A 15,232-nucleotide genomic window follows, 5' to 3' on the forward strand; every position below is an offset into this window, starting at 1 on the left:
CCAAACGCCTGAAGGTACCACGTTCATCTTTACGAACTATAGTACACAAGTATAAACACCATGGGACCACACAGCCGTCACACCACTCAGGAAGGAGACACGTTCTGTCTCCAAGAGATGAACGTACTTTGTTGCAAAAAGTGCTAATCAATACCAAACAACAGCAAAGGACCTTGTGAAGATGCTGGAGGAAACAGGTACAAAAGTATTTATATCCACAGTAAAACGAGTCCTATATCGACATAACCTGAAAGGCCGCTCAGCAAGGAAGAAGCCACTGCTCCAAAACCGCCATAAAAAAGCCAGACTACGGTTCGCAACTGCACATGGGGACAAAGATTGTAGGTTTTGGAGAAATGTCCTTTGGGCTGATGAAAGAAAACTAGAACTGTTTGGCCACTTCGACCATTGTTATGTTTGGTGGAAAAAGGGGGAGGATTGCAAGCCAAAGAACACCAACCCAACCGTGAAGCATGGGGTGGCAGCATCATGTTGTGGGGGTGCTTTGCTGCAGGAGTGACTGGTGCACTTCACAAAATAAATGGCATCATGAGAAAGGAAAATTATGTAGATATTTTGAAGCAACATCTCAAGACATCAGTCAGGAAGTTAAAGCTTGGTCGCAAATGGGTCTTCCAAATGGGCAATGACCCCAAGCATACTTCCAAAGTTGTGGCAAAATGGCTAAAGGACAACAAAGTCAAGGTATTGGAGTGGCCATCACAAAGCCCTGACCTCAATCCTATAGAAAATGTGTGGGCAGAACTGAAAAAGTGTGTGTGAGCAAGGAGGCCTACAAAACTGACTCAGTTACACCAGCTCTGTCAGGAGGAATGGGCCAAAGTTCACCCAACTTATTTTGGGAAGCTTGTGGAAGGCTACCCAAAATGTTTGACCCAAGTTAAACAACTTAAAGGCAATGGTACCAAATACTAATCGAGTGTATGTAAACTTCTGACCCACTGGGAATGTGACGAAAGAAATAAAAGCTTAAATAAATCATTCTCTCTACTATTATGCTGACATTTCACATTCTTAAAATAAAGTGGTGATCTTAACTGACCTAAAACAGGGAATTTTTACTCAGATTAAATGTCAGGAATTGTGAAAAACTGAGTTTAAATGTAGTTGGCTAAGGTGTATGTAAACTTCCGACTTCACCAATATATACAGCATGATTATTGCACTTATAAATAGTACCTATATACCTATACATTTACAGTATATTACAGTGAAACCTGCATAGAGTTTCTATGACAACAGCAGACAAAGCATTTAAAATAGGATCGTAGCCAGTGTCTGAGTTTAAGTGATTATTCCCATTTTGCGTCATCATGGTGATGTGGCCGGTGACACTTTGCTTCTTGAAAGCCCAATATCTTAAAAACTTTACTGTTAACATGCAAAACGTATTGGGATTGAGTGGATTTTCTTTGTAACAAAAGGTAAACAAATAAGTTTGCTTTACAGAACTTCTACACATTTTGCCATGACTTATGCCATGTTATTATCTATCTGAGTGAGAGTGATTAACAAAACCAAATGGGGGCACTCTGGAGGTCAAGGTGTGCCGGGTCGGTAAGGTCAGGGAGTGATGGCTGCCGGGTCGAAGAGTTCGTGGTGCCGGGTTTGTAATTCTGCCATGATTAGGTAACTACAAGTTTCGATAGCTGGCTAGACTAACTACACTAATTTACCACTCTAAAAATGTTTAACCTACATGGGCTAACTGAGTGAATGTCAGTGAGTGACATATATAACAAGAAGAAACTGCTGATGACCAAGTTTCGAAATTGCACCTTGTGTGTTCTACTATTCTAACTCTCAACAATAATTTGAGACCCTGACTGAGTAGAAAAAAAAGACAAAAAAATACAGAGGTCCGGACCTCAGTGTCATCATATGTAGCTACGGACCTGCCTGAATAGGTTGTGATTGTTGCTTGTCTAGCCGGCTGGCTGGTCTGCTAACATTTAGTGGCTTCCCTGTTTATATATACCAACCTCCATCTCAGTATACTTAAATTCTCGCCAACTACGAAACACAGCAACCACCAAGAATAAGGCTGTGGTTTTGCTACGTACTCCCTAGGGGATGTTGGCCTATAAGCATGAGTACAAGTCTATCATACTACAGAATGTGAAGAAACTTGCGAGCAGCCAAATACTAACATAACACATGCTTACTCCTACAATGACACAACCATGCACTTTAAACATGTCAGAACCATCTAGGTTTTTGGCAAGAAACATTTTATAGAAGTTTATTTGATTTAACCAATACAGGCTTGTTTAATAAGATTTATTCTGCTATGCCAAATGCCATATTTGAACATTTTCTGTCATTTCTAAGAACTGACCCAGTGCAAACTGCTATTATGCTGAGCATTACAAAATAAGCAATAGTGTTGATGTCATTTAGGAAATCCTTAGTGTCCCAATGGGCCAGACTGTCAGTAACAGAAGCTATCCTGTGAAAGTGTCCTGTCATGTGAGTCGGGAAACACTGTGAGAGGATGAGAGATTTACATTGTTCTGTTAGTACTGGCTGTGATGCCATAGACACTGAGTTCATTGTTAGAAGACCGAGAAAAAACTGCTTTCATTGTCTTAAAGCTTAAAGTTCATAGGAGAGCCCACCCCTCTGAGCGAATGGTTGGTTTTTCTCAGTGCCTCCAGCTCTCTCTCTCGCTCTCACCCGCCTATCAAAGTCCACATGCCAGACTGATCATTTCCTTTTCTAAATTGAAGAGGAGGGCGACCACATCTTTTCTCTGTTTCTTCTTTCTGTTCTGTGTAAACACCCTGGTCCAAAGAGGCTGTCGTTGACCTCTACAGTCAGAGGGAGCTGTATAATATACTCCCACTGCTGTGATCACTGACTCAAAACAGAAGAATCTGTCACCTCTCCTCTCCTCTCTGATCCTTCAAACCTTCTTAACTTCAGTTTGAATCATATACAGGAAGTCAAACAAGAGGTCAAATAATTGATTAGATATACTGTCGATATCTAAATTCAAATGGTTTGTTTTTATTTTGGATTTAGTCTTGTACAAATGTATCTATATTTTTTATAAAATAAAATTGAATATTATTACAAATTGTAAAAACCATCCAAGACATTCAGGTGAAGGATGCAGCAGCGTTTGACGAGACATGAATCAACAGGAAACAGACAGGTTAGAATGGAGAGCTGCTCCAGATTGTAAACTCAGATTAGCAGTCTGTCTCCCAGCCCACACTGAGCTCAGACTGAGTTTGTGGTAAAAACGGAGCTACAAGTAAGCAATTTCCTTTAAGTGTGTGAAAGAATGGAATGGCAGACATTTGTCCGAGTTGAAATTTAGGCCGTTGAAGGGCTACAATACTGTACTGTATCATGTCCAATTCGACAAAATAAAACATTAATATTTTGGTTTTAATCTTAAATCTTAAAGTTGTTCATCAACAGCAACACTGTCGCTTCATCTGTGATCTCTCCTCGGTTGAATTCTTAAGTGGCCAGTTTGAAGTCTTTAAACTTTTGTCCTTTAAAAAAAATAATATACATTTTAGTTTTATCTTCTTTTCTTTTTTACCCTCGCTTTCCCTAAACAAGCCCTAGCAGCTTCACCCCACTCCCTCCATCCCTCCATACTGAAATTCACTCTAACAAAACAAAAATGTCATTTTGTCTGACCTAAATCAGAGGGTGTCTGAGCCATGAGCTTATTACATAGTGTGCTTAACTTGTGTTGTGGAGGAGGGCTGGGGTATTATTATCTTTCAGCTACCCACCCTGCTATAAAACCCGACATCTCCACATTGCAGGAGTGCTGCTCTGCTCTCCCTCCCTACTGTGAATCTGACAAGCCTGCCTGGTTTCCCTGCCTGCCTTCTCTCTCTCAACTCCACTATTGCTTTGCTCACCAGCCCGTTTAAGCCTGACAGGGACACCCACACTTCTCTCCGCTCCGATGTTCTACTGTTCCACTACACTAGCAGTTCCTCATCTTTGTTTTGGTGTTGGAAGCGTGGATATTCCCTGTTTTTGTGAATGGGCGTCCGATGCGAGGTGGCTGTGACTGACTGACTGACTGACGGACGGACTGACTGTCATCTCTGGGTACTCTACTCTGAAGAAGCAATGTGGCAGGTCACTGGACGTCACTGGTAGACTTGGAATAATAGACAAAAAAAGAAAGGAAGTAATTAAGAAGGTAGGCCATGATTATGAGGATTATAGTTTGGAATTCTGAACATTCTTCATCTTTATATGTGTAAGTTTATGTGAGTGTGTCTGCTTAGTGCTTGCAGTGTATCGGTCTTACTGTGCTACGGTACATGTGCACAGTGCACCTGTTCAGTGTGCATGCGTTCGTGTACTCTGACAGAGACGCAGCTCTGTGTGTGGATATGGTAATTTGATGTCTGGTAATTATCTGGAAAGCACTCTGAGACGCAGTCTCGAGAAAACGCCGTGCTCTTATTGCGGATTCTGCAGTAATTCCTGGAACAAATGTCAATGTTTTTTTGAACAAAAGTTAAAGTTGGAGTGTTGACAGAATGAGAGCCTGTTATGGCGGCGAGTGGTATAGAAGACTGTTGTTGGTGACACTCTTGTTGTGCGTTATCTCATGACACTCTGGGCCTCATCTGCTTACAAAATATAAGGATTAGGCGTGTTTGTTTCACAATGGTTGCTTGTTGTCTAGTTAAAACGTTTGTGGGGTACTAATAGATGTTCAAGTAAAATTAACTGTGTAGATTCGTTTTACAGAGGAGCAAATATGAAAATATATTTTGCGAGAAAAATGTCTGTATCCGTCGACTATAGCCTCATCTGCTATCTGGTCGACTTTTACTGATAATTATTATTATTATTATTATTAATTTGTCATAAATCACTAAAACTATGAGATGAGGAAAGGTGGTGAACTTGACAAAAGTGGTTGTCAAGAAGACACCAACAATTCTCCCAAACTATAAAGTTTGCTGTGGATCATCAACAATTTCATTCAAAGCACCAGTGGTCTAAATTAAAACTCATTAATTAAAACAGAACAGCCCGTAATCATAAGAATATAAATTCATGTCTGTTTATTATATATATATCATGTATCTATAGATTAATAATAGCCAGCCAATAAACTAATTATGAACCCTTTATAAAGATAACCTTATTGTAAAGTGTTATTGGAATGGGATCAATAATGGAATGTTCCAAAATGGAATCAATAAACCAAAGGTTGACCTCTGAGACCTAATAAACCACAAAAACAGTACCTGTACTGTATAAGATAGATAATGGCGTGAACCTTCAGGTTCCCCTGGAGACTGAGGGATGGCCCGATAATAAACTGCTGTACCATTGGCTTATAGGTAATAATTTGTCCCCCACAATAATTCCCAACTTTTAAATCTTGGTCTATTAAATGTAATCACTCACTGTCACAGGTGTACTTTTCCCCTATTATAATGAACAAGACAGTAGTTAGATATTGTTTTCCTCTACATTCTGTGTAACAGATTGAAATGGCATGTGATCACAATTGAAGTTTGTATAAAGATTACAGGGCCATTTTCTTTAACATGTGGCAAAGTAATGGCATTCATCATTTTCTTTAAGAATCGATGGGTATACTGTATCATTAAGTTAATGATGAAAAGATCTGGACATATCACAGTGTGGGTCTTTAGAGCCACGTTATGGGTGTTATAACAAGCATCTAATTCTAAACAACAGGCTGTAGAATAATAGCCAATTTTATAGTCAGTGTAGTTTTTTTCTAAACGAGTGTTTCCCCCAGACAGTGGAGCTATTTCTATCCATAACGACTCATTTTAAATAACAGGCTGTAATTATTGGCTCTGAATGCCAATTGTATAGTGTAGCTTATAGTCCAGATCAGTATTTCCCCAGACAGTGGCCCTTGGTGGCCTGGGTTCACTAATCAGAAGTGGGGATGTGGGGGTTGGAGACACAGAGAGAGAGAGCTGTGTTACTGTTAGCCCCCTAGTTAGCCACTGTCTGGCCCCTGGCAGCCTCTAATGATGACACTGCCTACCACAGGACTGGAGGCAAGCAAGGACACAGTGTTGGTTGTGGTGACACAGAGTTGGGGTGGGCGAAGTGGTAGTGGGCAATAGTCACTCACCGTGAGGTGTCGGAGAAGAGGAGCTGTGGACAGGCCAACCTGCTCTCTCACAGTGCCATTTATCCTTGTGGAGTGTATTTCAAAACATCAGATTAACCTCTAGGGTACGTGGGACAGTAGCGTCCCACCTGACCAACATCCAGTGAAATTGCAGAGCGCCAAATTCAAATACAGAAATACTGATTATAAAAATTCAGAAAACATACAATTGTTATACATAGGTTCAAAGATTAACTTCTTGTGAATCCAACCACGGTGTCAGATTTCAAAAAGGCTTTACGGCGAAAGCATACCATGCGATTATTTGAGAACATCGCCCAGCAGACAAATCATTACAAACAGTAACCAGCCAAGTAGAAGAGTTACACAAGTCAGAAATAAAATTAATCACTTACCTTTGATGATCTTCACATGGTTGCACTCAGAAGACATTAATTTACTCAATAAATGTTTGTTTTGTTCGATAAAGTCTCTAATTTATATCCAAAAACCTCAGTTTTGTTCGCGCATTATCTTCAGTAATCCAGAGGCTCAAACGCAGTCACAACAGGCAGACAAAAAATCCAAATTGTATCCGTAAAGTTCATAGAAACATGTCAAACAATGTTTATATTCAATCCTCAGGTTGTTTTTAGCCTAAATAATCAATCATATTTCAACCGGACAATAACGTCGTCAATATAAAAGGTAAACAAGAAATGCGCGCTCTCGGGATTGAGCATGAAAAAGCTCTGTGACATTTTAGGGACCAGTCATTCAGACTGGTCTTACTTCCTCATTTTTCAGAATACAAGCCTGAAACAATTTCTAAAGACTGTTGACATCTAGTGGAAGGCATAGGAACTGCAATTTGAGTCCTAAGTCAATGGATACTGTAATGGCATTGAATAGAAAACTACAAAAATAAAAAAATCCTACTTCCTGGATGGATTTTTCTCAGGTTTTCGCCTGCCAAATCAGTTCTTTTATACTCACATACAATATTTTAACAGTTTTGGAAACTTTAGAGTGTTTTCTATCCAAATCCACCAATTATATGCATATCCTAGCTTATTGGCCTGAGTAGCAGGCAGTTTACTTTGGGCATGCTTTTCATCCAGATGTGAAAATAGTGCCCCCTACCCTAGAGAAGTTTTAAGGCTTGTTCTTCCTGCTCACTATCAAAGATATACAGTACAATTGGGATTTTAATTTAATCAAGTAAAAACAAATGTTTTAATCCAAAACAATAGTGACAGTGTTTTTTTACATAATTGTTTCTAATAGGTGCATTATCTGGGACTATTTAACAAAGCAAAGTGGAACAGCTTTGATGTGGTCTATGGGGTCTATTTAGTACAAACACAGGATCAAAGGTGTCTTTCCATGGGCTGACAGACAAAACATGGAGAGACTGCCAGAGCAAATCACAAAAAATAAGGGGTTATCAGGCCCTTTGACAAAGGTTTACAAGTGGAGTCCCCACCCTGACTGTTTTGAGGGGAGGGAGAGAGGGAAAGGGTGATGAAACAGTGATCCATCCAGGACCTTGCGTTGGATAAGCAGTGCCCTCCTCCCCTCTCTGTCCATGTGGCACATCCTCCTCAGATCCTCTCCAGTACATAGTAATTAGCCCTGGTGTGTTAGCACTGTGTGAGTGAGTGAGAGAGAGCGAGAGAAAGCGAGAGAGAGCGAGAGAGAGCGAGAGAGCGAGAGAGAGAGCGAGAGAGAGAGCGAGAGAGAGAGCGAGAGAGAGCGAGAGAGAGAGAGAGAGAGAGAGACGCACGCTGGCTGCTGCCTAGCCTGCAGCACATGATCCCAGGGTGGGGGTAACAGCCTACATCCCAAATGGCACCCTATTCCTTAGCACTACTTTTGACCTGGGCCCATAGGGCTCTGGTCAAAAGCAGTGCACTATATAGGGAATAGGGTGCCATTTAGGATACTTATAGAGACCAACCATGGACTCCCTCCTGGCCCTCCCTGGCCCCTCTCTTATCCACTCTGTTGTTCTAAGTTCCACACCAATTGTTTGACTTGGCTGGGTTTTCCAGGGATGGGCTTCTAGTCCTTCACAGCGTTAATGTTTGTGCAACCTGTTAGGGAACTTTTGGGCTCTCTATATCTCTTGCCCTCTCCTTCACTGTCTCTCTCTCTCTCGCTCTCTCTCATCAGGTATTTATTTGAATTATTTCTGAAAAAAACGTTTTTATATGTACAAAACGCTCCGGAAATGTGATTCCACTTAAAGTAGAATAATAAATAATATGGTATAGCAGGTGATGTATGTTAGACCTCACTGTCCTAGAGGTTATAGCAGTCTGTGTTAGGTGAAATTAGTGACAGTTTAGGCTAATATAGAATATTTACTCATGGGCTACTCTTAGTACATACTCGTAGTGTCCATATTGACATTACGATACATATTTGACAATGTTGCAACTTCCTGTTCATACTGACTGTCATTTACTACAACTCTGAAAGCAGCACATCAACTATCATCTAACTGAATTCCACTTGGGCTTTTGCTGTAAGCTGCCCACCAATGTTTTTTCATAATGCACAGCGTGTCACATCAAATCAAATCAAAGTTTCTTTGTGACGTGTGCCGAATACAACAGGTGTAGACCTTACAGGGAAATGCTTACTTACAGGCACTAACCAATAGTGCAAAAAAAGGTGTTAGGTAAGTAAAGAAATAAAACAACAGTAAAAAGACAGGCTATATACAGTAGCGAGGCTATAAAATTAGCGAGGCTACATACAGACACCGGTTAGTCAGGCTGATTGAGGTAGTATGTACATGTAGATATGGTTAAAGTGCCTATGCATATATGATGAACAGAGAGTAGCAGTAGCGTAAAAGAGGGGTTGGCGGGTGGTGGGTGGCGGGACACAATGCAGATAGTCCGGTAAGCCAATGTGCGGGAGCACTGGTTGGTCAGCCCAATTGAGGTAGCATGTAGCAGCAGCGTAAAAAGAGGGGGTCTCTAACCTAGGTCTTCTACTATAGGTATCTTCCACTGTGTATAGATACTGTATCTGTATGATAATCATAGAAACTGTTCCCTAGCAACAAGATTGAGAATATTACATGTTTAATTGGTAACTGATCAGCACAATTAGCATAATAAAAAAATCTCCTCCCCCCGGCTTAGACAAGGGCTTAGACTGCAGATGGATACTATTAACTCATAGCTTATTTACTCTGGCTTTATACTGTAACGTAGCATAAGCTGTGGACGATTTGGAACCAGTCAACAATGCAGTTGTGGTAAGTCATCTGAACATATCTATCCACATGCCTGCTGTAACCGCTGAGGAGCGGACAGCTGCAAGTTTAAACTCTATTCATAGACAGGACATGAATGGGCGAGACAACGGCCAAAAACATTTCATCACTCACTGTAAACATCTTAGAGAATTAACAACGTGTTCACAAGATCCTCCATAGGATAGCATTCAACACTTCACTCTTCTCTATAATCTAAAGAAAATTCATCTTTCATCAACTGTGGTCTGTGTAGCTCTGCAAAGCGATTTTGTTTTATCACTAATCTATAAATTAACTTGCCTGGTGAAAGAATGGTTTAATAAAATGAAATGTCTACCTCCATAGAAATAACACTTGCTTGGCACTGTGTTTCTGATTATTTTTGGATCTAGGCTGGGTAAAGCAGTTTGTGACAACTGTTGATGTTAAAAGGGCTTAAGCAATACATTTGATTGAAAATAAATGCTATTGTGTTTCTCTCCATGTGTTGTAAAAAAGCAAGAGAAGGAGAGGAGAGGATGGCCCACACAGAGGATGACCTGATCGGGATTCCGTTCCCCAACCACAGCAGTGACGTCCTGTGCTGCCTCAACGAGCAGCGCCGCGCCGGGTTACTCTGTGATGTAGTCCTCGTTGTACAAGACCAGGAGTACCGTACCCACCGCTCGGTCCTTGCCGCCTGCAGCCAGTACTTCAAGAAGCTCTTCACCGTGGCCTCTGACGGAAGGGACCAGCACGGGGTGTTTGAGATAGACTTTGTGGCCCCCGAGTCGCTGACTGCAATCTTGGAGTTTGCTTACACGTCCACGCTGACGGTGACGGCGTCCAACGTAAAGGAGATCCTAGGAGCGGCTCAGCTGCTGGAAATCCCCTGCATCATCAACGTGTGTCTGGAGATTATGGACTCTGGTGAGGGAGGAGGTGGAGGAGGAGAGGAGGAAGAGGATGAGGATGTAGAAGAAGAGGAGGAAGATGATGAAGAGGAGGATAAAGACATGGATGAGGATGATGAGTCGAGGAAGGACGAGCAGGAGGATAACGAGGAGGATAATGCCAGTGAGAGGTCAATGAGGTCGTCAGAGAGTCAGGACCAGGTCGGGTCAGAGAGAGGAGCAGCTCCCAGTCCACCCAATACCTCCCAGTACCAGCAGCAGTACGAGCTGCAGCAGAATGAGAGGAAGTGTCGGGACACAGACTCTCAGTGTGAGAAACCCCGGCAGGAGCATGAGAGCATGGAGAGCCGAGCCCTCAAGGACTTTTCCATTGAATCCCTGCTACAGGAAGGGCTATACCCTAAAATGCCATCAGTCCTGGACAGGAGGGCTAACTTTTCCCCTCTGCTCCCCGGCTTCTACCCTCCCATGTGGACCACAGAGTTCCCAGGCTTCCCCCAAAAGGTCCTAGACCCCAACCACCATGCCCCGACTCCCCGCCCCTCCTACCCCCCTCAGCTGGACAACAGACCCCTAGACCTGGTTGTGAAAAGAGAGATCATCAAGGAGGAGCTAAAGGAGGAAGTCCCGCCCAGCATGCTGCATGGGGACTTCCTGAAAAACTTAATGAATTCCGGCCTATCAGGGATGGGAGTTGAGATGGGGGTAGTACGGTCCGAGAGGTCTCACCTCCATCTGGGCCAGATAAAGGACGAGGCAGACTTCCGCTCCTACATGGGCTACCTGAGCACGTCAAGCCACCTGGGGGCGCTGTTCCCTCCCTGGCAGCTGGAGGAAGAGCGGAAGATGAAGCCTAAAGCCTCCCAGCAGTGTCCTATATGTAACAAGGTGATCCAGGGGGCAGGGAAACTACCCAGACACATGAGGACCCACACAGGAGAGAAACCATACATGTGCACCATCTGTGAGGTGCGATTCACCAGGTATGACAAATTCATATACACTGTGTCTAAATATCCATACTTGTGTTTGAAATTGTTGCTTTTTGGGTTAAAAAAAATAAAACGGTTTATAGTATACATACAGGGACTTCAGAAGTATTCATACCCCTTGACTTATTCCACATTTTGTTCTTACAGCCTGAACTCAAAATTGATTACATTTATTTCATCTATCTACACAATAATGACAGTGAAAACATGTTTTTAGAAATTGTTTTTTTTATTGAAAATGAAATACAGAAATATATAATTTACATAAGTATTCACACCCCTGAGTCAATACATGCTAGAATCACCTTTGGCAGCGATGACTGCTGTGAGTCTTTCTGGGTAAGTCTCTAAGAGCTTTTCACACCTGGATTGATGTTTTTAAAATTCTTCAAGCTCTGTCACATCGGCTGTTGAGCATTGCTAGTGTCTTGCCATAGATTTTCAAGTATATTTAAGTCAAAACTGTAACTTAGCCACTCAGGAACATTCGCTCTTTTCTTGGTAAGCAACTCCATTGTAGATTTGGCCTTGTGTTTAGGTTTAGTGCCTTGTTGCGAACAGGATTTTTCTGAATATTGTTTTTGCTGTACAGAATTCCTTCTTTTCACGCTGTCAATTAGATTAGTATTGCGGAGTAACTACAACGTTGTTGATCCATCCTCAGTTTTCTCCTATCACAGCCATTAACTTCAACATTGGCCTCGTGAAATCCTTGCATGGTTTCCTTCCTCTCTGGCAACTGAGTTAGGAAGGACGCGTGTATCTTAATTACTTCACCATGCTCAAAAGGATATTCAATGTCTGTTTTTATAATTATTTTTACCCATCTACCAATAGCGGCATTGGAAAACACTCCCTGGTCTTTGTGGTTGAATCTGTGTTTGAAATCTACTGCTCGACTGAGGGATACAGAGATGAGGCAGTCATAAAACAATCATGTTAAACACTATTTTCTGAAGGCACTGTATGTGAAACTTTGAAAATTCAATATGCTTTAAATGCCAGGATTTCATACTTATTTAGGATTTTCATCTAGTAGAATTCACTCCATGCAATTGAGGAAGAGAATCGTGTTTGTCAACAGCTGATAATGAGATAAGAGGACGGGCTCTATCAAAATGAACGAATGGTGGGAAATTCCGCATCAGATGATGCATTCTCAGTATGAGTCTAGTATGTTGATACTTGTTGCTTACTGCTTAAGTATGAAGTGCGATTAATACACAGTATGTAGTTTTAGTAAGTAGTAGGCAAGACAGATTTCGGACACGGCACTTTCCTCGCACTGTAATAGGTCTTATTAGTCCTATAGACTATACAGAATATGGATGCGTAAAACAAAGTGCTTCCCAATCATCTTTTAATCGATGTTACTTGTATGTAAACCCGTAGATAAAAGGCTTCCAAAACTGTTCTTCGGCTGTCCCCATAGCAGCACCCTTTTTGGGTCCAGGTAGAACCCTTGTGGGTTCCACGTGGAACCCTCTATGGAAAGGGTTCTAAAATGAACCCCAAAAGGTTCTACCTAGAACCAAAAGGGTTCTACCTGGAACCAAAACGAGTTATTCAAAGGGTACTTCTATTGGGACAGCCAAAGGACCCTTTTTGTTTTAGGTAGCACCTTTTTAATAAGAGTGTAGCAATCATGTTGACACCGGCATTTGAGATCTTTAAAGGGCAATGCTATTAGGGCAAGGGAGCAATGTGTTTTTGTGGTTCAGGCTAATTATTTTTATCCTCTCATCTGAATACCACTTGAGAGTCGAGAACTAAAAGGTGGAAACTGGAAAGCCCCTTTAATGGTTTCTCATTTCCTGCCTCTGTTATGGCACGATAGTTTCACCTTCCATCTAGTACCCCAAAGTATACCTATGCTTTCATCTCTCTTCCATTTTTCAAAACACAGAATATAACTAATTTCTTGTCTTTCCAGGCAAGACAAACTGAAGATCCACATGCGAAAGCACACAGGCGAGCGCCCCTATATCTGTCTCCACTGTAACTCCAAGTTTGTCCATAACTATGACCTAAAGAACCACCTGCGTATCCACACAGGGGTGCGGCCCTACCAGTGTGAGCACTGCTACAAGAGCTTCACACGCTCAGACCACCTGCACCGCCACATCAAGAGGCAGAGCTGCCGCATCTCACGCCCTCGACGGGGCCGCAAGCCGGCCGCTTGGCGCTCAGTCAACAACTTCCTGCAGGGCCCTCCGTGCTCGGCCAATCACCACGAGGGCGGCAAGACGCTGACTGAGAGGTCGGGCGGATGCCGGCTTCTGCCCTCCCACGGGGGAGTTAGAGGTCAAAGTCTGGGCCTTGGGGAGAGAGAAAGACGGGACCTGGGTCTGGGTGGTAAGAACCTGCGGTATAAGGACTTGGACAGTGACAGCAGAGAGAGCAGAGAGAGTCGGGAGGCTCGGTACCGGTCAGACAGGAAGCACGTGGTGGACGAGGTGGAGATGGAGAGACAGAGGGGCGTGTTCACCTTTGCCCTGGCGGGGCCTGGGGAGGAAGTCCTCACTCACCCTCCATTTTACATCCCTGACCCCTGGACCATGAGACTGGAGAATCCCACCCCTAAAATCCCTGAGCCGGCCAACTAACATTTTTCCAACTGACACTTCCAAATGATAGCTAACTGACACTTCATTTCAGAGTTCTAAGAATCGTACAGAACAGAGAGAGTTCTCTGTCTGGTAGATTTCCCACCTGCTGTTTAGAGATATAAGGGGAGTGATGTCTGGGAACATACGTAGGTATATAGCAAACAGGGTAATTACTTGGAAAACAGTTGAACATCTCAGATCAAAATCTTTTGAGCTGCCATCTTTACAATCGCAAGGATTTTGATAAAAACATTTAATTTGGGGAAGTAAAACTGGACGAATACATTTTGTATGTTCCAAAAGTACTAAGTTGAAAAAAATTATACTCTCAGGACATGATATCTGTTTATTTTTGGATTATTAATGTAAACGTGTAATTCATAGTGTAATTAATTAAGGTATGGCAATACGTTGTTTCCTAAATTCCCAGTCTATAAATGAATAAACTGATATTAGATATGAAAGCTCAAAGTTATTTATAAGCCACAAACTACGGATTCCAAATGTACCCAAAGTCTGCAACTTTGGGTACAGTGCTAATAAACAGGGTAGTCTAAGCCACCGAAGAACATTCAAAACCATGAGAAATTATTCACTTGACAAAAAAAAAATCTACATCGAAAACATGTTTTTACCCTTGTTCTCAGATTTTGTCTGCACTATTGTAAATATATACAAATGTTTTAAAGAATTTGACCATAGTTATGTTGATTATTGTTGTATTATATTTGTTGTTTTTTATAGTCGATAACCCCTCCAAAGATGTGGAGTTTGATATTGCACAAACTTGAACAAGCCTTGTGTTACATTGCATACAGTATGTTCTGTGTTTCTTCTAAAGACCACGATGTGTAAATAATTTGTGAAACAGATAGATCATTGCTTTAGCTATGTCCTGCTGGTGATTTGATTGCTGCAGTTAGACATTTAAAAAGGGTTTCTACCCTATTTTCTTATACAGATTTTTTCTGATCTGTGTATAAATGTTGTTATTCACAATTATTTGAATTGAAATGGGAAACTATTTTCTTGGTATTTATGCATATTTAAATTAGCCTTGGCTATATTTTGCAAATATGTTGTTTTATAAAGACACTAAATGTTGTACTCCTGTGGGTCTGGGAGTTTAAATTCTGGTTGTGTGTGTGTGTGTGTGTGTGTGTGTGTGTGTGTGTGTGTGTGTGTGTGTGTGTGTGTGTGTGTGTGTGTGTGTGTGTGTGTGTGTGTGTGCGTGCGTGCGTGCGTGCCGTGAGTGTGAGAGAGCGCGCCTTTGGTGCAAATCTTTCATAACTGGAATTATGGTTTGGATGCCATTTTAGAGAATGACACACAACATCCTCAATCATCTA

The 15,232-nt window shown here is 41.9% G+C and overlaps 1 protein-coding gene across 1 annotated transcript in view; it reads left to right on the forward strand.

Annotated features, from left to right (window-relative positions):
• The window catches only part of LOC120026479 (zinc finger and BTB domain-containing protein 7C-like), a 28,279-nt gene extending 13,289 nt beyond the window's left edge, over positions 1 to 14,990 (forward strand). Inside the window, exons 2-3 of the mRNA XM_038971352.1 lie at positions 9,888 to 11,265; positions 13,208 to 14,990. Coding sequence (XP_038827280.1) covers positions 9,908 to 11,265; positions 13,208 to 13,880 — 2,031 coding nt within the window. The 5' untranslated portion in view covers positions 9,888 to 9,907 and the 3' untranslated portion in view covers positions 13,881 to 14,990. The remainder of the gene's footprint in view (positions 1 to 9,887; positions 11,266 to 13,207) is intronic.
• Positions 14,991 to 15,232: the final 242 nt, after the last annotated feature.

Source organism: Salvelinus namaycush, chromosome 31 (genome assembly GCF_016432855.1).
Source record: "Salvelinus namaycush isolate Seneca chromosome 31, SaNama_1.0, whole genome shotgun sequence".
Lineage (NCBI taxonomy): Eukaryota > Metazoa > Chordata > Actinopteri > Salmoniformes > Salmonidae > Salvelinus > Salvelinus namaycush.